The sequence below is a fragment of the Pristis pectinata genome, chromosome 32 (assembly GCF_009764475.1).
Source record: "Pristis pectinata isolate sPriPec2 chromosome 32, sPriPec2.1.pri, whole genome shotgun sequence".
NCBI lineage: Eukaryota > Metazoa > Chordata > Chondrichthyes > Rhinopristiformes > Pristidae > Pristis > Pristis pectinata.
The window spans coordinates 3,580,677-3,606,139 of record NC_067436.1 but is presented as its reverse complement, the minus strand read 5'-3'; the positions used below and the strand labels follow the sequence as shown (position 1 = coordinate 3,606,139).

Sequence of the window (25,463 nt, the reverse complement as noted above, 5' to 3'; positions counted from 1 at the left end):
ATGAGACACACTATTCACCAAACCCCAAAACTCCTTATATTATTTTTTGCTTTACCTCAGCTCATTTAATTTATCACAATCACTGTGATCAGCTCAATCAGTGTTGTCAGTCCACGCTCAATGAAGTGATGGAAGCTGTCATCGAAAATGCTGTCAAGAGTTGCTTGCTTTCCAATAGCAATGCCTAGTCTGGATTTCAACAGGGTTACTTGGCTCAAGACCTTATCACAACCTTGGTCCAAATTCCAGAGGTGAGATGAGACATCAAGGCAGCATTTGACTGACGATGGGATCAAAGAGCCCTATTGAAAATGGAGTGAATGGGTAAACAAGCCAATGGTTGGTGTCAAAGGAAATGGGTGTGGTTGTTGATGATCAATCCCAGCCCCAGGATATCACGACAGGAGTTCCTCAGGGCAGTGACCTGAGCCCAATCACATCATCTGATTCAACTCCATGCGTGGCTCTCAGCAAATGAAGTAATTCATGTTTGCGTGCAGCAAGAACTAGACAACGTCAGGGTATGAGCTGATAAGTGGCAACTAGCATTTATGCCACAAAAATGCCAGCAGTGACCATCTCCAAAAAGGCATTACCTAACAATATAAATACTATGGCTGCAAGAGCAGGTCAGAGGCTGGATATCCTGTAGTAAGTGACTCATGTCCTGACACCCAAAGCTTTTCCACTGTCTGTGCTGGAACACTCCACTTGCCTGCATGAGTGTAGCTCCAATAGTATTCAAGATGTTTCATGCTTTCCAGGGCAAAGCAACCCATTTGATATTCAGTCCACCACCCTAAACATTCATTCCACCTACCACTGTCATTACTCACCTTGGCTACGCTGATAGCACCTTCTAAACCTGTGTAGACTACCAGCAAGAAAAGCAAGGGCTTTGAATACATTGGAACACCACCATCCTGACTTTGAAATATAATTACTGCTCCTTCACTTGTGCTTAGTCTAAAAACCTGGAAATCCCTACCCAATAGCACTGTGGGAGTAACTTAATCTGAAGGACTGCAGCCGTTCAAGGAGGTGGGGAAGCCATTTAAGGGGAATGAGTGATGCACAACAAATGCTGGCATTGGCAGGTGGAATTTAAATTCCACAATGCAACAATTATGAAAAAATAGGGGGCTGTGTGGTGTTATGAGAAAGGTTCTTTTGAATCTTAAAGATAGAGGTATCTGGACACCCAGTCTTTGTACTTTAAAAAGGAGAATTTTATTTACAAAGACAGACGCAGGAACAAATGCACACTCGCACTCAGGTGATTGCGAAATGTGGGGGGAGTTGCAGCGGGTGAAGTACACACACACACACAAAACGAACTAGTACAAATGATCAGGGAATGAACAAGTACGTTGTCTGAACCCCCTGAATCTGGATGAACAACGGCTCTACGCTACTGGGAATCCACTTAGGACGCTCCTAGACCCCTGTGGAAGTACACCCTCTCATCTGTGTTCTCAACCCAAGCAGCAGTTGGAAAAGAGAGTGAACTGCCCACATGTACCATCTTTTGTAGGGCTGTAGCTGGGTGGAGCCCGTTCAGGTAGTTCAAACAAACCAATGATTCAGGGTCAAGAACAAAGGTGAGTTACAAGCCAATCCTTAAGGTATGTTCTTGATTGGTGGGGTGGAGCCGGACCCTTGATTGACAGTGGTGTAGCTTCCGACCCGATAGGCAATGCTATCATCCAACCATGGGGGTCAGTAGTGTTACTGCCATCTGACCCCTGGCCTTTCATACTACAAGTGGGAGGGAAGGGTTAGATAGATCTTAGAGCAGGATAAAATGTCGGCACAACATTGTGGGCCGAAGGGTCTGCACTGTGCTGTAGTGTTCTATGTTTGCCTGCAATGCCTGAAAAATAAGTTAATATAAATAAAAATCTTTCCAAGATGGTTTCCAATCTATGGATTCCGTTGATTTTCATTTTTAAAAAGCTTGTACGTTGGACTTTATCCAGTACTTTATAAAAGTAGCATTGTACCTGGAAGCTAAGCAACTTTTTGTTAAAGCAAAATCTCTGCATTTGTTAGGAAATTTGTTGAATTAAAATTTCAGCTGAATTGTTTTGGTATAATAATTACAGATGTGAAATGCTTTGAAAATCTGGACTGATTTCTTTTATGTGAATTGTTTGATGAGAAGATCTGCAATTTCAGCATGCCTTGTCGCAAGTGAAACCACTAATGTTAATTTCTCTGATAGTACAAAGCATGAGTGAAAAAAGAAAATTTCAAGCTTTAATATTCTACATTCAATGCAAGGTTGTGTTATGCACAGGGAAGTTGTGCTGAAGGTTTACTGCACACCTTGCCTGTGATGCATGATGCACGTACTACTGTGAATATCACTCCAGGTTATCATGATTTTTTTTTGTTGTTGTCTCCCACCCAGAGATTATCACTTTAAATATGGGAGGTGGAACAGCAAGATTGTCTGCCTTAAATTTTGATTTTGTACTGAGGGAAAAATGTTACCAAAGTTGTGAGTTTACTTAATGGTTTTGTATTTACATAACTCTATAAGGTGCTAGAGGAGAAGCAGATGCCCAAAACATCACTGTGTTGGCCATGTGGATGATAGAGCACCCAGGTACAGAAGAGGATGATGAGCCACAGTCTACAGTGCCTTCGGATTCATGCTATGGGGCAACTGCTTCAGGCAGTGGTGATAAGTCCAGAGACCAAGGCTACCTGCAGTCACCTGAAATCCCTGCTGTTGATGCCACTGAAGTGGAAGAGGGCTTTAGTGAGGGGTAAGTTAATGGCTTCTATTTTTCATGATTAACTGCTCCAGTTAAAGACATTGTAGGTTAATCCAGAGCATAAAACAAACTGCTGGTGGAACTCAGCAGGTCAAGCAGCATCTGTGAAGAGAAAGGAATTGGCAACATTTCAGGTCAAGACCCTACATCAGGACTGCCTGACCTGCTGAGTTCCTCCTGTAGTTTGTTTCCTGCTCCAGATTACAGCATCTGCATTCTTTTGTGTGTCCATTGTAGCTTAATCTTATTGTTCACTGGAGGTGAACTGGAAAACTATATTGCACTTTAACTGTCCAAAATGAATGGATTTGAAGATAAAGATGTTAAGTTTCTTATAGAATAACCAAACCACTTCAATTCTACTCACCTAATTTGGAAGGTTAGAGGAAATGATGGGACAGCCACCTGACAGGAGGTGTGTTGGTCAGTGAGGCCTTTCCAAGAAGCTGTTTGCCTTCTCATTGTATGATCTCTTGTATTTTTATACTATTATCTGGATTTCTTTGGTATTAACAAGTTACGAACGATAAGTCTCATAGTTCATATTACATCATGGTAATAGAGGTATATAGCCCTGAAACAGGCCCTTTGGCCCACCACGTCCGTGCTGACCTCTTTGCCCATATACACATCTCATTTGCCCACGCTAGGCCTGCAGCCTTCTATACCTTGCTGATTTAAGTGCCTGCCTAAGTATTTCTTAAATGTAGTGATTGTATCTGACTCCTCCACTTCCTCTTACAGTGAGTTCCAGATATCAACCACTGCATTTTAAAAAAAACACAAAATTCTCCTCAAATCCCCTTTAAAACTCCTTCCTCTCACCCTGTATACCTCCATCAGGTCGCCTCTCAGCCTCCTTTGCTCCAGAGAAAACGAGCCAAGTCAATAACTTCTCAATTCAGGCAACATCCTGGAGAATCTCTTTTGCACTCTGTACAACACAACCACATCCTTCCAAAGTGTGGCAACCAGACCTCCACACAATACTTCACGTGTGGTCTAACCAGTATTTTGTAGAGTTGCAACTTAAAATCTTGACTTTTATATTCTGTGCCCCAACCTATGAAGGCATGCATTCCCATATGCTTCCTTTACCACCATATTTACCTGTGTTGCCAATTTCAGGGAACTATGAACTTGGAACCCCAGTGTCTCTCTGTTCATCAACATTCCTTAGCAACCTACTGTTTACTGTATACGTCCTACCCCTATTTGACTTCCCAAAATGCATCATCTGGCACTTGTTGGGATTAAATTCCATCTGCCAATGCTTGGCCCACCTTTCCATCTGATCTGTATCTTACTGTAGACTTAAACAACCTTCCTCATTATCCACAACACCAAAAACTTTCATATCATCTGCAAACTTACTAATCATATCTCCTACATCCAAGTTGTTGATATATATCACAGACAACAAGCACCTAGCACCAATCCCTGCATCCTTCCACCACGATCCTCTGCTTCCTATCACCAAGACAGTTTTGGATTCAATTAGCCTTGTACCTTAACCTTCTGGCCAGCTTCCCATGCAAGACCATGTCAAATGCCTTACTAAAGTCCATGCAGATCACATCTATTGCCCTGCCTTCATCAATCTTCTTGGTTATCTGCTAGAGAAAGCTCAATCAAATTAGTGAGGCAGGATGTCCTCTGATCAGCTCCTGCCTTTTCAAATGTACACAAATTCTATCCTCTAGAATTGTCTCCAATAATTTTCCTATCTCTGATGTGAATCTCACTGGCCTGTAGTTACCTAACTTATCTCTGCTGCTCTACTTGAATAAAGGAAGAACATTAGCTATCCTCCAGTCTTCTGGCACCTCACCAGATGCAAAAATCTCTTTCAGATCCCAGCTGTCTCCTCCCTTGCTTCCCATAGCATTCTGGGGTAGATCTCATCCAGCCCTGGGGACTTATGAACCTTATGTATCCCATAACATCTAATGCTTCCTCCTTCTTAATACTGGCTTGCTCGAGATTATCCACATACTCCTCCGTGAACTCCTGTGAATACAGATGAGAAGTAATCATTAAGAACCTCGCCCACATCACCTGGTTCCCTTTGGTCCCTGGCTACCTTGTTCCTGATATACTTGCAGAATGTCTTGGGATTCTCCTTAATCTTACTTGCCAGGGGTATTTCATTGCCTCATTTTCCCTCCTAATTTCTCAAATTCTCTCCTATACACTCTCAAGAGACTTCCTCAATCCCATCTTATACCTGTCATATGCTTCCTTTCTTTTCCTGATCAAACCTTGAACAACCTTTGTCATCCAAGGTTCCCTAATCTTGCCATTTTTGCCTTGCACCCTTACCAGAACGTGCTGTCCCTAAATTCTTATTAACTTTCTTTTTAAAACAAAACTTCCACTTGTCAGCTATCATTTTGTCTGTGTGCATCTGCTCCCAATCTGCTTTTGTTCTCTTACTCTATTGAAATCAGCCTTAGGACCTTAACTTGAGGACCAATCTTATACGTTTCCATAAGTAGCTTGAAACTTACTGAATTATGGTCACTGCTCCCAAAGTGTTCCCCCACTGATGCTTCCAACACCAGCCCAGTTTTACTTACTAAGATAAGATCAAGTATCGTCCATAATGGAGGAGGATGATATACAGCCCATCAAGTTTATGCTGGTTCATAGAGCATCTCATTCCATAGTCTTCCTGGTGATCTATTCTCTTTCAGATGCCCATCACCTCCACAGTGATTTTCCTACCACCCATTTACACTTGGGGTAATTTGCAGCAGTCAATTAACCTACCAACTAGTACATCATTGGGATGTGGGAGGAAATGGGGGAAATCCATGCTGTCATCGGAAGTGCTCCACAGAGCAGCAGAAACCAGGGTAGAAGACAGGTCTCTGAAGCTGCTGCACCACTGTTCCACCTTTTTACTCTGAAATGGTAATACCTTTACAACATTGCTTGCGAACTTGGAAGAACAGGAATATTTACCCTATAAGCCGTTATCTTTGCAATCACCTCCCTGCTCACTTAAGAACCACATACTACCCAGTGTAGAGAAAACTTGCATTTGTATATCACTTCACACGGTTTTCCATACTTTACAATATATGGATCCCTTTTGAAATGCAGTCAGTGTTATTATGTTGGCAATGGTAGTAAATAGTTTAGTGTGTTGGTTACAAGTTTCCACATGTGTTCATTCCTTTTTGTAAAAAAAAGATTTATAAAGAATATATTCTTTAAATTCTGTTGGCCTTTGCAGTGACCCATTTTTTTTTGGTGATTGATGTAGTTGAAAGTGAAAACTAACTTGGTGAGAAAAAGTTTTAGAACCATTTATTAAGACAGTTGCACTAAGTAAATTATTCAAACTATTCAGCCCAGAGCAATGTTACCAAACCATATGGATCAAACAACTGGTAGTTTTGTGCATTTGCATCTTCCTTGACCTCTCCTTCCTGCCCTGAATCTTGTGTCTTCAGTCTGAATTTGGAGTGGTATTTCACTGATGAGCAGAGATGTTCTTTGACTGAAATATTTATACCATTTTTAAAATTGGAATCTCACACAATGATAGTCAGTCTTTGGTTGACCTCTGTTTTTTGTCTCTTAATTATGCAGCTGTGGACCTGGGTGCTGAAGACCATACTTTCCCAAGATCTTTTAATTCATGCTTGACTGAATAACAAACTGTTATCAACTTTCTACTCAGGCTGAGAAGGTCATAAAATAAGCTGTTATCAACTCTTGCCCAGGCTAACAAAATAAACTGCTTGCAACCACCTTTAAAAGCTGACAAAAATGTTGCTGTCAATCCCAGCTAAAACTAAAGAAAACAAGCTTTCCCAGACTTCATTAAAGCTGCTAAATATCTCACCGTCTGAACCTAGCTTAAAACAACTTACAGCTTCTCCAATATTCTACTAGCTGGAGCACATGACCCACGGTACAACTGGGTCCACAACTCTTTTTACATCTTATGTGTGTTAGTTATTCTCGCAGCATTGTTTGTATTTGTTTTAAAGTAATGTTTCATGATTTAACGTAGCCAGAGTGCTAGTTAAGGGAATGATGAAATTTTATTCTATGAACTTTCTACACTCTACATTTAATATCACTTCTGTAGATAGCAAATATTTCAAATCATTCACGTCATTTTTTTTTGTTGGAGGCATCGGAATCCTTAAGTTTATTTCTTTAATTATAAAACTAAGCTTTTTTTTAAGGTCAGTGCTGTTTTTTTAAAAAAAGAAGCCTTTTATGTTCCATATTTTAATAAAATTATGTTTGCAGCCCTGATGGATTGGATCAAGAGGAGAATGGATCATCCACCAGTGTACCTTCCAGAAGCCGTTCAACTGTCACTAGGAGGCAAAAGTTTGAGCTGGCAGCTCGGACACTGTTGGCACGTGCAGGTGATTCAAACATTCCTACACAAAATTCACAACTATATCTGTGACTTCAACTAACTGAACAGAATATTTTTTAGTTTTAGCATCTTTTATATATGTATGTGTGTGTATATATGATATGAAGGTAGGATAGTACTGTAATTATTCATTAACCTTGATTCAGTACAGGTTCCATTGTTGATAAATTTGAATGTCAGTGAATGAATCCGTTTTTACACAACTTCATTCTTCAATGGTCTTCGCAAAAGGATTACTCCTAAAGTGTAAACTCTGCAAAAGATGAAAATGTAGCTTAAATTTTAACAATATGCAGTTATTTTTTAAAATATTTTTAAATGTGTTTAATAATTTGATAAAGCATTTATTTTAAAATTGCAGCAGGTCTGTACCGTTCAGTTCAGGCACATCGAAACCAAAGTCGGCGAGAGGGCACATCGGTGCCACAAGACCCAGGTGCCCTCTATGACTTCAGCCTTGATGAAGAGTTGGAGATTGACCTGGATGATGAAGCAATGGAAGCCATGTTTGGTCAGGACTTTGCGAGTGATAGTGATATATTGGGAATGTGGATTCCAGAGGTATTGGACTGGCCGACATGGGTGTGTGCCTGCAGCTTCCGCTGCTTTTGCTTACTTGCTTTAAGCTTGTAGTCCAAAATTGCTTTTGCTGTGTTTTAACCCTTGTGATCATGATGGGAAAAATTGGAGCAAACAATCTAAGATATTATCAATTAAAAATGCATTTGGATGCATGATTTGTTTGCTACAAAGTAGAGAGATACATTACTGAATCTTAGGCCCGGAATTTGCTTAGGGTCATAACCTTGCCATAGGTGCAGTGGAAGTCCCACTATTTCTGCTGTAACTTAAGAAGTTACAATGGCAGAGGAACAGGTGAAACTCCAAGGAAATTTTGGGCTATAGAATTTCTCAGGACACAAAGCTATTTAACCTTCTGGCTCTCAGTGTTAGAGGTATCCTCTTGCATCATTTTATTTTCACTGGAATATATATTAAAAAAAAGCTACAATTGAAACCATAACAAGTAGGACTTGACGGGTGTTTTTAATACTGAAAACTCCATCTTCCTAAGTTGCTACTTTCTGTTTCATATAAAAGCTTATTCTTTGCATGCTTCTCTTCAATTATATCTTTTACAATAAAAATCAACTAGGAGGATCGTTAGTCAATTTACATTGAGCACAGAAGTTTATTGAGTCACCCATGACTAGATTTAAATATTGGTAATTAGTTTATTATTGTCACGTACCAAGGTGTGTTTGCCTGCCAAGAAGACAGATCATTCCATACATAAGTACATTGAGGTAACACATAAGGAAAACAATAATAGAATGCAGAATATAGTGTTACAGTTACAGAGAAAGTGCAATGCAGGTAGTCAAATAAGGTGCAAGGGACATGACAAGAAATCAAATATACAGAAAGTTCTTTGAAGCCAATGTGTTCTAACTTCCTAAAGTAGAAATGCTACCTAAAAATGTGGTTAATACTTCTGCAGTAATGTTAGATACATTGGATAAAAGCAACAAAGTTTACATTCGCATTCAATCTCAGATGAAAACATCCACCAGCTCTCTTGTTCTTCAGTATAAACCATATGACTTCAAAAAGATAAGGTTAAATACCTTTCGTACTAAATGATGCTGGAAATAGCCACATCCTTGGAACAAACTTGCATTTATATGGCACCTTTCATTATTTTAGGACTTCCCCAAGGGCTTGTTAGGCAGCTAATCACTTTTAAAGTGCAGTCACTGTCGTAATGTAGGAAGTGTAGCAGCTAATTTGAGGTGATGAGCCAAAAAATTTTTTTGAGATAGTAGGCTCAAAATAATCACAGGCTAAAAGGCTGCCCATAAATAAGCCAACACTATGTCAGACTGAGACCTTAGTATTCCACAAATAAATTCATCTACCATTGGATGATTTTCAACCTGTTACGTTGTTTCTTAAGTGACTTTAATTTTGACTCAGGAGTTAGCAAACTGCAGGTTTAATATAAATCACCCATTTCTGATGTTGGTATTCTGATTTATCCTGATTATTCCTCATGTTGCTTCCCAGTTTTATTTGGACCTGCAGGTATTGCCTTATTGTTTATGTACCATCAGATGTGAACAAATATTTAAAGAATCCGCATTACATTGTCTTAAACAGTAATTTTCAGAATCTTGAAGTTTGCTTCCAATAGTGCAAAAAGACATGGAAGGTCATTGGCCAAAGAATGGGCAGCTAAGTAGGTGGTTGAAAGCATTTTGCAACTTACAGCTGACCTCTGACAATTCCAGACCTACAGTGGTCTGCTATAGCAGCACGTTCATGCTGGTTACAAAAATGTAAATCATACATAACTATTTACATTCCCCACAAACCACTGTTTCCTCTCATTCTTCAGGAGTCTAGGGCTCGTGGATTTATAAATCAGCTTGCCACTTCTATTTAGTTTCAGCCTTGATCTCTGTCTAATGGAGGGAGGGAATCAACTTGCAGCAGCACTATAGCATTTAATCTAAGTGTAGTTTTCTCCAAATCAGCCCAACATGTGGAGGTATGTATATCATTCAAAGAACAAAGAATACCTCACAGGGCAATAATATTTTATTTGAAATAATACTAATATTTTGCTTTTGATTGCTACACTTTTAAAATTGTTTTTGATACTTTCAGTGCAGATTGTTTGTAGATTTCTCAATGACTCATTTGTTTATCTGCAGCATGTTTGTGAGTCTGACGAAAGAGATGAACTGGTCATCTGTGAACTTTGCGATGCAAATGTTACTCAGTTTAATCACCACATGAAGAAAAACCATCCAGGCTGTGGGCGGAGTGCCAATAGGCAGGGCTACCGGAGCAATGGGTCCTACGTTGACGGATGGTTTGGTGGAGAGTGTGGGAGTGGAAATCCATATTACCTCTTGTGTAGCAGCTGCAGAGACAAGTACTTAGCTACAAAGAGCAAGACAAAGGTCCCAGTTTCAGAAAGGTGAGAGAAGATCAGAGAAAATGCTTTCAAATAGTTGGTCATCATACAATCCACCTCTTTTTAAAAAAAAATCTAGGAATTTTTTCTATGAATTCTAAAACTGAATGTTGGTTCCCATAAGTTTCTATACATCATTGTTAGCTGGTAGAAATGGATGTATTTTGTGGGCAGAAATGTTATAATACAGAAAAGTTTTATTGTTACATGCAACATGAATCTTCACCATCAACATATTGGCACTTTATTTTTAAATATTGGTTTCCATTAATAAATCTCAAAACCTTGGACTAAAATATCCAAAAGTTTGGATTTCTGAATTAGTCCACAAGGATGTAGGTATCTTTGATTAGGCCAATATTTTCCAATTAACCTTGCAAGGTCATTTCACGATAGAAAAGAGTCAGCCATATTGCTTTGTATCTGGAGCCACCTATTGACTGGACTTGGTAGGGTGGACATATTTCCCTCCCTGAAGGTCATGAGCAGTCACCATTATTGAAGCCATCAGGTCACAGCACTTCAAGTACACATCCAAGTACATTTTATAATGTAATTGGTGTTTCTGACACTATCACTCTTGCAGGCAGAGAGTTTCAGACCTTTACCACCCTCTGGATGGAAAAGCTGTTATTCATTTCCTCCCTTAACCTTCTACCAATTACTTAAAATCTACACTCTTGGCTTTTGACCCCCTCTGCTGTGGGAAGTGGGTCTGCCCTGTCTTTCTCCATAGGCCCCTTATAACTTCATTCAATTCAATTAAATCTCCTAATCTTTCCTCATAGGTAGTGCTTGCATCATCCCTTTAAATCTACAAGTCACAATCATGCAGGAGGTCAGACTTCTCACTCTTCTGTTGGACACTGTCTAGGACACTTCTTAAGTTTTTTTCAAATATTTAGACCCATAGAGACATTCAGCCCAAAAATATATGCTTTGGCCCAGCAAGTCCTTGCCAACCATCAAATACTGGTTTACACTAATCCTACTTTATTCTCCCCACACACCCCTCAACTCCCTCCCTCAAACCCCCTCCCTCCATATTCTGCCACTCACCTACACACTAGGGACAATTTACAGTGATCAGTAACCTTACAATCTGCATGTCCCTGAGACGTGGGAGGAAACCAGAGCACCTAGAGGAAAGCTGTGCAGTCACAGGGGGAACATTGCAAACTCCATACAGAAAGCACCATAGGTCAGGATTGAACTTGGGTCATTGGTGCTGTGAGGCCAGCAGTTCTATCAGATGTGTCACCGTGCATAAACATTTCAAATGCAGAAGATTCAACTCAACATTTTCACCACAATTAATGTTATTCCAACTGCTAAATATTGCATGACATCAGTTATCATTTGCATACAACCTTTGAGCAAATAGTTCATGGGATTTAACACAGATTCCGGTCACTTATTGTGCAATGACTAGAGGGTCCTAAACCAGTGCTCTTCCCCACAGAACCTTTGCAATGGCTGCAGTTGTCTTTAGTGCCTCCCTCAGCACCAAGTCCTGGATCTTGGAGCATGTCAGATGACAGCATTTGGTTGTGAAGCACATCTTGCACTGGAGAACCAGTGAGTTTTAGGCAGACCAGAGGATTTCTTTCATTGAATTCGTGGCTTCCTAGTGTATTGATGCCCATCTCAGTTTCTGTCCCTTGGTATAGCCCAATAAGCACAGAGTTCTGCCTCACACAGCTGCTTGGGATGAACCCCAACAAATCCCCTTGCATCTCTTCAAGAGCTTCCTGGCAAATGTGTGCCCTAGTCAGAGATGATCAAGGGTTTCACTTGCAATGCAGCCGTCACAAGGGCCGCTTGGTGTTTCGCCAGTGCTTTGACTGTATGTGAAGGCTTTGACAGAAGGTCCTTCTCACCACAAGCCAAGCAAGGCTTTGGTAATGAGGCATTCTGACAGATGACAAGCTGAAGGCTGGATCTACTGCTTGTTTGCTCCTCTGCCTTACGCCAGTCATGGTTGGTGCATATAGCACAACCCCATTCATCTGAATAGGCTCACTAACTGGGATTAATAAAGGAAGTTCAGGTAAAGAGTTTATTTTTATATTTACTTAGTTTTAATGCTTTTAATTAAGTCATATTACTTAAATATATAGTGGCATGCAAAAGTTTGGGCACCCCTGGTCAAAATTTCTTTTATTGTGAATAGCTGAGCGAGTAAAAGATGGCCTGATTTCCAAAGGGCATAAAGTTAAAGATGACACATTTCTTTAATATTTTAAACAAGTTTACTTTTTTTTCCATCTTTTACAGTTTCAAAATACAAAAAATGAAAAGGGCCCAAAGCAAAAGTTTGGGCACCCTGCATGGTCAGTACTTAGTAACACCCCCTTTGGCAAGTATCACAGCTTATAAATGCTTTCTGTAGCCAACTAAGAGTCTTTAAATTCTTGTTTGGTGGATTTTTACCCATTCTTCCTTGCAAAAGGCTTCTAGTTCTGGGAGATTCTTGGGCCGTCTTGCATGCACTGCTCTTTTGAGGTCTATCCACAGATTTTCAATGATGTTTAGGTCAGGGGACAGTGAGGGCCATGGCAAAACCTTCAGCTTGTGCCTCCTGAGGTAGTCCATTGTGGATTTTGAGGTGTGTTTAGGATCGTTATCCTGTTGTAGAAGCCATCCTGGTTTCATCTTCAGCTTTTTTTTTTACAGACGGTGTGATGTTTGCTTCCAGAAGTTACTGGTATTTAATTGAATTAATTCTTCCCTCTACCAGTGAAATGTTCCCCGGGCCACTAGCTGCAACACAAGCCCAAAGCATGATCAATCCACCTCCGTGCTTAACAGTTGGAGAGGTGTTCTTTTCATGAAATTCTGCACACTTTTTTTCTCCAAACATACCTTTGCTCATTGCGGCCAGAAGGTTCTAATTTAACTTCTTCAGTCCACAGGACTTGTTTCCAAAATGCATCAGGCTTGTTTAGATGTTCCTTTGCAAACTTCTGACTCTGAATTTTGTGGTGAGGACGCAGGAAAGGTTTTCTTCTGATGACTCTTCCATGAAGGTCATATTTGTGCAGGTGTCGCTGCACAGTGGAACAGTGCACCACCACTCCAGAGTCTGCTAAATTTTCCTATCTTCCTGGAGGTCTTTTGCAGTCAAACGGGGGTGTTGATTTGCCTTTCTAGCAATCCTAAGAGCAGTTCTCTCAGAAAGTTTTCTTGGTCTTCCAGACCTCAACTTGACCTCCACTGTTCCTGTTAACTGCCATTTCTTAATTACATTATGAACTAAGGAAACAGCTACCTGGAAACGCTTTGCCATCTTATAGCCTTCTGCTTTGTGGGCATCATTTATTTTAATTTTCAGAGTGCTAGGCAGCTGCTTAGAGGAGCTCATGGCTGCTGATTGTTGGGACAAGGTTTGAGGAGTCAGGGTATTTATAAAGCTTTGAAATTTGCATCACCTGGCCTTTCCTAACGATGACTGTGAACAAGCCATAGCCCTAACAAGCTAATGAAGGTCTGAGACCTTGGTAAAAGTTACAAGAGCTCAAATCTCTTGGGTTGCCCAAACTTTTGCATGGTGCTCCTTTCCTTTCTTTCCACTCTAAAATTGTACAAAATAAAAATAGTACACTAATCTTGCTTAAAATGTTGAAAAGTATGTTTCATCTTTAACTTTGACTTTTGGAGATCAGTTCATCTTCTACTCAACTATTCACAGTAACAGAAATTTTGACCAGGGGTGCCCAAACTTTTGCATGGCACTGTATGTTTGTTAATTGTTTAAATTTTTTTATTATCTTTTCAAACTGTTATTTTATGTTTCTGATCACAGCTATTTAAAAGCAATTTGGTGATGGTTGGCAGCCACAAGCTGTCAAAAGGCCATCACAGCATTTGGGAAGAAGCCCAACAAATATCCCTGCATCTCTTCTCAGACCAGCTAGTGTACTGCTCCACTTCTTGGGATGGCTGTGGCAACATGGCCTGGAGCTGGATTTAAACTGTTGGAGCACAAAAGTGACTATGGCTGTGGGAATTGCAAAGTAGAACAAGTACAAGGTGTGGTCCAGATCAAGGATGATGTGCTCCAGAGTTATGTGCATTGTGATAAAATTTCAGTCAAAGATGAATTGTAAAGGAACATAGTGGACTTGCTATAAGTTCCATGATGTCTGTATTTCCCTTCTATACAGACTTGCATTATGGCAACAGCAGAGTACAGTCCACACCTGGACGCTACTTCCATGATTTTGCTTTAAGGATGCATGGCCTGTAGATGATTGGGGTCACTCATGATGTTTGTGACCCCTGCTTTATCGTTGCTTAAAGGGAAGCAGCCTGTCCTGCCATGGAGTCTGGCACTGGGAATCCTCCTCGGCTCTGTCCTCAAAGTAAAGTATTTACCATTCCAGCAGCTTTCCCTTGGGGACCTACCCCACCATGATCTGGCCAGACACCCCCTGCCACACAATCCTTGAGACCCTCAGAAGCTGACCACCTTTCCACAACTACACCCACAACATAATTGCAATAGTTTGTTAGATGTATTTTGCCTGATGAGTAGGTGTTTGTTTTACAGATACAAAGGCCAGGCACCTGATCTGATAGGCAAGCAGGACAGCATTTATGAAGGTACTTTCTTAATCACTAATCAATTGTCCTGATGAAAGGTCATCCACCTGAAAAGTTAACCCTTGTTACCCCTCTCCAGGTACTGTCTGCCCTGCTAAGTACTTCCAACATTTTCTGTTTTTGTTTATCACCACTTAATTTATTTAAATTGATAGATATAACCAAATACGTCATTAAGAGTAAAGTACAGCAGTCATCTTTAGATTCATTTGAGGATGACATTATTTTTCTTCCTGATTTCCCCAGCCATATGATTGAGCACTAGTGTTGTTACAATGAACTAGCAGAAATGATGCATGAGAGTGGCAAAGGATCTACTTCCCAATAGAGGAACAGCATTACCCCATTCAAACCCTCATTTGTTTCACTGTTCCATTAAGTTGTAGCTGTCTGCACATATTAGCTAGCAAAAAACCTTATTGATCAGCTTTAAAATGATCAATTGAGTTATTATTTACTGCTTTGTGTTGGAGTGTGTTTATCGTTTCCTGAAGTTTATACCCTCAATTCTGCTATTATTCTTAAATCTTGTCTGCATCCTGTCCAGAGTCTCTAAATCCTTAGTACAACATACCCACTGGAACTGAATCCAGTACTCTAAGTGTGGTCTAACCCGAGGTTTGATACAGGTTTAGCATAACATCCCGACCTTTCACTTGCACACCTTTAGAAATAAGCCCTATACTTGGTTTGGTTGTTTTGATGGCTATGACAATGTGCCAAAACTTTCAGTGATTGGTGTGTTTATACTCAAATCCTTTCAAACTATTACCCCATCTAGGTAATAAATAACTTCCTTCCAAAAAGTGCCACCTCACATATATCTGCGAGGAACTTCCCTCTGCAAATTATTTGCATTTTCTACAATTACTAATGACCGATTAATTTATTGCGATCTTCTTTCTTATCAACTATCCTCTTGTTGCACCCCATCCCCTCCTCAGTAACTGGTATTAACAAAATTTATGGTAATAACAAAATTTAGAAATTTTAATTCCAGAATCCGAATTGTAATTTATATGGTGAACAGCATCTTACACTGTGAATAGTTACCTTTTACTCCCACTCTCTCTCCTGAAGCTAGCTGGCTGGCAGTCCATTCTGTCACTCGTCCCCGACCCTACATTCTCTGGTCTTAGTCATGAATCTGTTGCGGTCTCCCTTATTGTAGGCATTTTTGAAAATCTAGATGAGTTACATCCACTACATTAATGTTATTTATTCTATTACCTCCTCAAAGAATCCATTAAGATAGATCAAACAAAGTTCTCCTTTTAAAAATCCATGCTGACTATTGTTTCTAGATGTTGTCAGCAAGGATTCCATTACTTTTCCTACCACAGTAATGTTAAGTTGAGTGGTCTATAACTCTCAGAAGTTATCCTTCTCCTTAAATATTTGGCCATCCCCCTTCTTAGGTACAGGTATTCAATTGTCTGCTCGCCCTCTGGCACAATACCTTTTTATAATAAATCACTAAATATGTGTAGCAATGCCTTTGCTATCGCTTCCTGAGATTCTTTTAAAATATGTGGTTCAATCCATCTAGATTAGAAGTTTTATTGTCAGAGTTTGATTAGCGTATTTAATGTATCCTGTTTTTCTGTTTAAATTCACTCATCCAATGTCACGTACACCTGATGTATGTCCCCGGTAAATACTGAAGCAAAATAACAATGTAATATTTCTGCCATTTCCCTAGCATCACCTGTGGAATTGTCCTGTCTGTCCCTTAGTAGTCCTATTCTCATCCAAACTCTTTCTTTATTGTTATGCCTACTATGTTTATTCCTGTTTTAGAGTCGTAGAGAAACAGGCCCTTCAGCCCAACTCGTCCATACTGACCGAGGTGCCTTCCTGAGCTAGTCCCATTTGTCTGCTTCTGACCCATATCCCCCAAACCTTTCCTATCCATGAACCAGTCCCAATGTCTTTCAAACCTTGTCATCATACCCACCTCTACCACTTCCATGGTTCGTTCTTTCCTTGTATATTTCCAGCACTTTGCTGAATATCTTTTTAGAAAAATTTCCCACTATTGTTCTGCATTAGTGTTTGCCAACATTGTTACCCAGTTTATCTTCCTAAGTTTGTCAGCATTTCCCCCCACCAGCACTTCCCCCCCCCCCAACTCGACTTTTCTCCAGCCTGTTAACCTGTTTTTTTCTGTCCTTACCTACTTTCATTGTTTTGTTATTCCTGCAGAGGACTGGGATATGTTGGACATTGATGAAGATGAGAAGCTGACTGGAGAGGAAGAGTTTGAATTATTAGCTGGACCTCTTGGTCTAAATGAATGTAGGGTTGTACCTGAGCCAGTTCAATTTCCCGACAGTGATCCGCTGGGAGCATCTGTTGCCATGGTGACAGCAACCAACAGCATGGAAGAAACTCTCATACAAATAGGTTGGTCCAAAATGTTTACCTGAAGATAAAGTAACAATTGAAATTGTTCAAATCACATTACTAAAGCGTGAAAATAGACCATTACCAAGGCTGTCTTCATTGGGAAGAAAATGAGTGGAATTATAAATGTCTGGTCAGTAATTGAAAATTGGATTAATTTTTTGCAATCACCCATGGGCTGTTGGTGCTGAAAATTACAAAAATGACATTTATTGAGTTCTAAAGCTAATTTGTATTTGACAACATCAATTATAAAATCAGGAAAGAAAAAAATTTGTATTGTCTTCCCTTGGTTTATAAATTCCCCTCTGACTTTCCTCTGACTCTTTATAGTGGTAGCTTTGCTTTACAAGGAAATGTTACTTTGCTGTATTATTGCCATACATCACAATAAATATGCGTCACATACTTCTCTTTGACAAATCCCATTACACTACTTTCAGACATTTCATATATTTTAATTCCCAGTTTTGCTTCCTGTATTTTGACCCCATTTTTCTCATTTCTCTGTCTTTGCTTGTGCATTGTACTTTTTTACCATTGCTTTTCTGTCAATTTTGTGCAGTTTTTTTTGGCAGTAAGAGTAGCTTGAATGTTCTGAAAGGGAAAATGATACCATGTGGAGCACAAAGACAGCATATGCACATTATATGACCAATGGGACAGATACAGCAAGGGAGAGTGTTTATTGTTGAAGAGCAACTCATTTCTGAGTAATAACACTTCACAATGGTAATGCCAAAAAATAAAGCACTTTCTTTCATACGTACCTTTCATGGCATTGGTGTCCTGAAGTACTCCAAGGCAAGCACTTTATGAAGTCTAGCTACCATTGCATTAAATCGCATCAGCCAGTTTGATTATAGCAGGGTCTCAAAATCAAAGGATCAGATATACAGTAGATATGTTTTGCTGGAAATATTATACTGTATATGTGTATGTGCTAACTACGTGCTATTCTTAATGTATAAATTGGTCAGTAAATTCAAGGTTATTAAGAGGTGCAGCTAAATTAGTGAGCTTACCTCGCAGATTCCTGGCCTCTGTCTCTGCCACCAACATTTCAATATCCTGCAAGGTGAAGGGGAATCTCTCTCCCTTTCCACCATTGCTTCTCTCTCTTCCATTGCTGCCATCATTGTGTGTTCCTGCAGTGGGAAGCTTGCTCTGAAGTTTGAACCTTCTGGGATTGGTGATCAGAAAAATATCTGTGATAAATTGAATGAGATCCCTTCAGAAACAGTGCAGGTCCAATTTTAATGCATGTTTCAGGGCAAAACCGCTAAGGGTGAAATCCAGTTTCTGGCCTTGATTTTATGGCATGATCTAAAGCAAGATTCCTTGAATGTTTGAAGCAGAGGAAGCTATAAGCGTTAAGATAAGATATCTTTATTAGTCACATGTACATCGAAACACCCAGTGAAATACATCTTTTGCATAGTGTTCTGGGGGCAGCCCACAAGTGTTGCCATGCCTCCAGCGCCAACATAGCATGCCCAAAACTTCCTAACCCATACGTCTTTAGAATGTGGGAGGAAACCCACACAGACACAGGGAGAACATACAAACTCCTTACAGACAGTGGCCGGAATTGAACCCAGGTGGCTGGCACTGTAATAGCATTATGCTAACCACTACACTACTGTGCCTGCCGTACACTACCATGCCTGCCCTCTACACTATTGTGCCTGCCCTGTGGACTTATATGCTTTCTCCTGTACTATAAACTTGTTATAATTCTGCGTCTCTTGTTGTATGTAGTCTCCTTGTATCTCATATCATTTTGTGTTTTCTACTTTCCCTCGTGTATCTTTCCATTTCTAGTCCTTTACCCACTGTGTAACATAATTTGCATGTTCTCTGTTTAAGGTTGCCTTGGGTCAGTAGATAAATGTTCATCGGGTAGAGTAACGCTTGGGGAGCAGGCATCTGCCCTGCTCAACCCACATGACCGGGTCATGGCCTTGAGGAGAGTGACTGCAGCCGCACAGGTTCTTCTAGCAAGGACCATGGTGATGAGAGCTCTCTCACTGCTATCGGTCAGGTAGGAACCTCTTCTTCATTCTTAAATGCCTACTTCATACCGAAGTGGTTCTAAGCATTAGAATGAGATGTAAAATTCCTGGATCTTTAAGTAATTGCTCATTTTCTTTCTATTTTTCAATAACATTTTCTTGCATGATTTTTATACTTGCTGCCTGAAATCCTGTTAAGAATGCAAAAAGTAATCTTGGTCAATGATTGTGCCCAGCATCATTTACTAATTTGCACTTTCACAGCTTGCAGTATCTTTCTTGCAAGAGACTTAACATTGTGGTGCTCTTATCATGCACCGTTCGATGCTTGTGATGTACAATGTGTCAGTATAACTTCTTAACTCCAACGTGAAAAAGTATGGTACATCCTATCTTCATTGTCCCAGCATCTTGCCCAACTAGGTGTAGGAAAATTGTTAGTTAGGGGAAGGCACTTGTTTCATTCATCCTTGTAATTTCCTGTACATTAAGAAGACTTCTTCAGATCTTTCTGTCAATTAAACAAGTGTGTCAAAACATCATGAAACTCCCAATAATTTTAAATATTCATGTCAGACAAACTGGTTCATAGCATCCCTCAAATAAGTATGAGCAGCTGTAACAGTTCAACTCTGACATGGGAATCTGGCATACAGTGAAATATCTCAAAATGCATTTCATATGGATCATTGCTATAAATAGCCATGGATGGATTGATCAGTTCTTTGCCAAAATTCCCATTACTTAAATTTGAAATCTTAATTGCTGCACAAAATCTCCACCAAAAGTGCTGAAGCTTTTAAAATGGAAGTGCAAAAGGAATCTTGTAAAGGAGAAACATGAGAGAGTTCCCATTTGCTGTAAAGTATCTCAGTTAGTGGGTCCTAACAACCCAGTTCAGTAACTCTTGCAATTTTTCTCCTTCTCCAAAGCACAACCTTTCTTTTAAGGGACTGATGAAGGGCAGATGGAACCACACGGGGGTGGAAGTGTGGGGGTAGTAGGTAGATGGAATCGGTGTGGGACTGCTATAAATGGAGAGTGGGCAGGAAGGGGTGTATGGAATAAGGACCAGAGGTGGATCGGAGGGGAGAGAGAGGAACACAGGAGGTAAGGGTTAATTGAAATTGGAAAATTCACTTTTCATACCATCGGGTCGTAGACTACCCAGGCAGGATGAGGTGGTGTTCTGGTTTGCATTTGGCCTCACCCTGGAGGTGGAGAAGGCCGAGAACAGACAGGTTGGTATAGAAAGGGGAGTTGAAGTGGCGTGCAACCTGGAGCTCAGAGTGGCCATTATGGACACTAGTCACCTAGTCTGCCTTGGTCTCACTGATGCAGAGGAGGCCATAACAGGCGCACCAAATGCAGTAGATGAGCTTGGAGGAGATGAATGTTTGCCTCATCTGGAAAAGCTGTTTAGGTCCCTGGATGGTGGTGTAGGGACAAGTGTTGCACCTCCTGCAGTTGCAAGAGAAAGTGCCAGAGGTCGGGGAGGGGCATATGAGGAGGGTTGAGCAGTTCATGGAGTCACAGAGAGAGTGGTCCCCACGGAAGGTGGAAAGGGGTGGGGAGGGAAAGATGTAGCTACTGGTGGGATCCTGTTGCAGCCAATGGAAATGACCAAGTACGATGTGCTGGATACAGAGGTGAGGAAGGTAAGAGGTGAGGACTAGGGGAACTGTTCTGTTTGGGGCAGGGGGGAGTGGGAAAAGAAGTTCAGGAAATGGAGGAAATGCTTCATCAACCCTCCCCCACTTGGCTCCTTCTGCCCATCACCCATGCCACCTATCACCTACCAGCTCCCGTCTCGCCCGTCGTCCTCTCCTCTTTATACCGGCTATCTTCCCTCTCAACCTTCAGACCTGATGCAGGGTCTCAACCCGAAACACTGACAATTCCTTTCCTCCCTACGGATGCTGCTCGACCTGCTGAGATCATCCAGCAGTTTGTTTTCTGCTCCACATTCCAACATCTGCAGTCTCCTGTATCTCCAGAAGTTTTCTTTTATTTCTAGTTCATGTCCGGAGCATGAAAAATTAATCTGATATTTGAGCCAGTTTTAAGTAAAGTCCACCACATATTATAGCTTTAACCAGTGGATGTTTCGTAAAATTTCTCACTTTTCGCACCATTGCTGCCTAAGATGTGTCTAGGAGCTCAATTGATTTATGATTGAGTGGGCACACACGTTCTGAAAGTAATGAGTTATTTTTGATCATTTAGAAGCCTAATTGTACATTCTAATTCACCCCAGTAAAGAATGTAGAAAACTAGTGTTAATCTTGTGGGTTCACAGAATCAAGAAATTCAGGACCCAAAAAAAGGTGATGAACAGAAAAGATTTCAGTGAGGGAGACACAAGGAACTGCAGATGCTGTAATCTTAAGCAAAAAATAAACTGCTGGAGGAACTTGGTCAGGCAGCATCTCTGGATTTCCTCCACAGATGTTGCCTGACCCACTGAGTTCCTCCAGCAGTTTGTTATTTGCTTAAGATTTCAGCCAATTCGATATTGTTCTGTGTGTTTTCTCAGCAATCTTCAAAAATGTGATTATTATTAGGAAGAAAATCAAAATAGTGTTTTTATTATACAAAATATTTGATGTAGCTGCCATGCAAAGCTGACCTCACCTTGTGTCCTTGGTTGTGTATCAGATGAGGTCCATGAGAAGTAGTAATCTGCCTTGATCCTAATGTTTTCCAAATGATGCAAACTATGAAAAAACGCACACTGTACATCCAGCAAAATGGTTTATTCTTCGATTGGAAAATATCCAAACCACCAATCACTCTTTCAGGCCAGTTTGAGTTTATAGTTGCCTTTCTAAGCATTGCTACAGATTGTATTCTAACATTGCAGCATTTGCCAAATCTCAGTTTGTTTCCCAAGAATCATGTAGTAATATTCAATGTATGTACCATTTTAATTGGAAGGACTCTGATTTAAAATTTAAGAAATGTTTTGTATTAGTGATGGTAAAGTTGTATATTAAAATTGGGGATGACTATCTCAAACCAAAATTAATTTTGAACAATATTTTCCATGCATGTCAATGCAAGTCAAGTTATACTTTATTGTCATTCACCCATATGCTATAAAACCACATAGAGGAACGAAATGTCATTTCCCCCGACTCTCACAACAGAGGACATACGTAGAACAGAGGACATACGTAGAACAGAGGACATACGTAGAACAGAGGACATAAAATAAACGCAAACAAAAAAAAATTTTTGCGAGTACAAATAGTGCAAAAAAACAGTATTCGGTGCAGGGTTAGTGCAAAACCAAGTTGAACGAAGAAAATACAGAACTCAGTGTGTTGCACTAAATGTATAAACATGTTCAGCAGCAGCCAATGTTCTTATACATCGTTGTGCAAACCAGGGCTCTTGACGTGGCATTTGTCTGAACCTGCCTCCAGGGTGTTCAGGAGCTTGACAGCCTGGGGGAGAAAACTGTTGTACAGTCTAGTAATTCTGGCCCGGATGCTCCGGTACCACTTGCCAGACGGCAGTGGGACAGATAGGTCGTGGGAGGGATGAGAAGGGTCATCTATGATTCTGCAGACCTTGTGTGTGCATCGTGTGTTGTAGATATCCACGATGGAGGGAAGAGGTACTCCAATGATCTTTCCAGCTGTAAGACAAGTCGTTCTAAAAGTACTACTCTGAGAGAGTCAGAAACATTATGAAATATCATGCCTTTTTTCATTTTTCTGATCTCCCCACATAGATCTTCAGATACTGCTTCCTGCCTGTTGTCGTCCAACTATGATTCTTCATTACAACCATCCGTGAAAGTAGGCTTACCAAGACAGACCATCTTTCTATTAGAAAAGGGCACTTTATAGATGTGTTTTTTAACTTTTTGAGGTTTGGGGTTGCTGGCAAGATGAGCACATATTTCCCAAGCCTTGAGAAGGTGCTGGTGAGCCAACCTTCTGAGCCATTGTAATCCTTTGGGCAAGGAGAGAGTTCCAGGGTTTATACCCAGCAACAATGAGGAACTAATGTGTTTTCAAGTCAAGATGGTGTAAGACTTGAAGAGGAATCTTCATGTGAAGGTGTTCTCACCCACTTGCTGCCCTTGTCCTTGTTGATGGCAGAGGTTTTGGAAGGTGCTGTCAGAATGGCCTGTGTGAGTGTCTGCAATGTATTTTGTAGATGGACAAGGGGAGCAGGTATGTGGAACAGCCACCTGCTGCATGTTCCCCTCCAACTGATGCACATTCCTACTTGGAAAATACTTAATTGTTCCTCAGAAGTCACTGGATCTAAATTGTGGAACTCCCTACCTAGCAGGACTTCTGGGAATGCCTTCACCAGAAAGTTTGCAGCTGTTCAAGAGCACAGTGCACTGACATCTTCTCAGAGTAATTGGGGATTAGCAATTAATGCTGGCCCTGCCAACAACAGATATCCTGAGGATGAATTAGGAATGAAATCAGCCTAGCTTCTGGGATCCCATGCCGTAAAATCATGCAGCACAGCAGGCCCAGGTTTCTGACTGTCTAGGCCAAAGGTCTGCCCTACCAAATCCATCTCTGTCAAAGTACGGGCAGGTATCAGGAATTGTTTACCTCTGTCTCTTCCTGCAGTGTGACTTGGGCATTTGAATAGTGCTCCAAGTGCAAAGTGCTACATTCTAAAATTTCCAACATGAAGATATCCTATCCAAGTTGTATTGTTTTAGTCATTGGTCCCTTCTGCAGAGTTAAATGTGACACCCTGCAGCCTGGTCCAACTCACCATGGAGAGAGGTAATGTGCACAAAGAGTGAATGAAGTGAAGAGGCACTGAGCTGCAGATTAGGGCTAATGGTGAGGTAGCTGGGGGGAGATGATAGAGATGGAAGAATCCCTAGACATTTCTGCCAGTTTTGAGCCCTGGGCCTTGGCTTTTAACTGGTTGTAAGATCAGTGCTTCAGGGGCTTGGGATCGAGATCGGGGTATGTGGGTGGAGGGGGTTGGTGATGAGAAGCTGGTACAGTGTTGGAAGTTGGAACAGTGCAAGAGTGGTTGAAGAATAAAAGGGACCTGATAAGGGTCCCAATCTGACCCTCTGCTGGGAAGATTGGGTGGCCCACTCCTGGCATAGTAAGCCCCATGGTCACCTCCCCAACCACCCAGAGCTTTGAAAGGAGCTTCGCATGAGGAATGTTATCATTGGGGCACAAAGGTGTAATTCAAGCCCAGAAGTTTCTGGTTGGACAGGAAACAACTGGATATGGTTATTGTTGTGTTTCACTCAGGGGTGATTTTCAATTGTGTAATACCGACAATAAATAGCATCATTTGATTGAATTTCTAGGCAAGCGGGGAGCTGGGTATTTCCCTTCTCTTTTCCAATTTTTCTGCAAATATTTCAAGGTATATTTTTCTTCTCGAGGTGTAATACACCATCGGTGGGATGCTCTTTGCAGCATTCCATGTGGTGAATAACAGATGGACTAAAAATTGGATGAGAATATGCTGTCATTGTTTTTATGTCTGCAGTTTATAACTCTTGGGAGACCTCTGCCATCAAATCATGCAATGTGAACTGCATTCAGACTGAATTTTATTTTGCTGGCAGTTACAAGGCAATTGCATAACCTGGGCATAACCATACTCTTGCATAAACAATCACCTTTCCATTTGACTTGTATCCCATTCATTTTTAGACTGACTCTTGCTTTTTTTTTTAAATGAGTAACAAAACTCAGAGCCTACTTAATAAACATTTTAAATAGTTCTGAGCTTTTAGGTACATAACAAATGCATTTCTATTGTAAATGATAATAGTATTAGGTAACAATAGGATTTGCATTATTCGTTGGTATCAAATATTCTTTGTGAATTGACTTACTAGGCAGAGTTGGCTGTGTATTTGATTTTTTATGCAAGTTGCTTTGTGTAGCATCAAATGTGTGTATAACCGTTTTCCTTTTGTGTTGATATGTTTTACTTAATCATGGGAACATTGTGTTGCTTATGAGAACACCTTTATGCAATGCATGAGGGAATTGTTATTAAAATCCAAGTGCACAATGCAATCAAAAACTTTATGCACATGTAGGGCAGCACTACATATTTATTCTGGTTCTCAGCACATGTGATACCCATGTATACGGAGACTCTTTGAGCAAGTGCAGTGATATCCGTGTTCAATTAATGCTGCTGGCACAATATTTTACCACAGACCATGGCCCAAGAGCAGGTGTAGGCCTTCTATGCCAGCAAGTCTCTTAAATTGAGGATTGAAGTCTGCTTCACAT

The 25,463-nt window shown here is 40.6% G+C and overlaps 1 protein-coding gene across 19 annotated transcripts in view; it reads left to right on the top strand.

The window, feature by feature from the left end:
• herc1 (HECT and RLD domain containing E3 ubiquitin protein ligase family member 1) overlaps nt 1–25,463 on the top strand; it is a 278,704-nt gene that overhangs the window by 190,969 nt on the left and 62,272 nt on the right. For 18 of the 19 annotated variants that reach the window (XM_052042323.1, XM_052042328.1, XM_052042322.1 and 15 more), the window contains 7 exons: nt 2,546–2,774; nt 7,056–7,177; nt 7,553–7,773; nt 9,909–10,177; nt 14,727–14,779; nt 16,985–17,185; nt 19,055–19,229. In XM_052042323.1, the coding sequence (XP_051898283.1) occupies nt 2,546–2,774; nt 7,056–7,177; nt 7,553–7,773; nt 9,909–10,177; nt 14,727–14,779; nt 16,985–17,185; nt 19,055–19,229 (1,270 nt within the window). The remainder of the gene's footprint in view (nt 1–2,545; nt 2,775–7,055; nt 7,178–7,552; nt 7,774–9,908; nt 10,178–14,726; nt 14,780–16,984; nt 17,186–19,054; nt 19,230–25,463) is intronic. The other variant, XM_052042333.1, reaches the window with a different exon arrangement.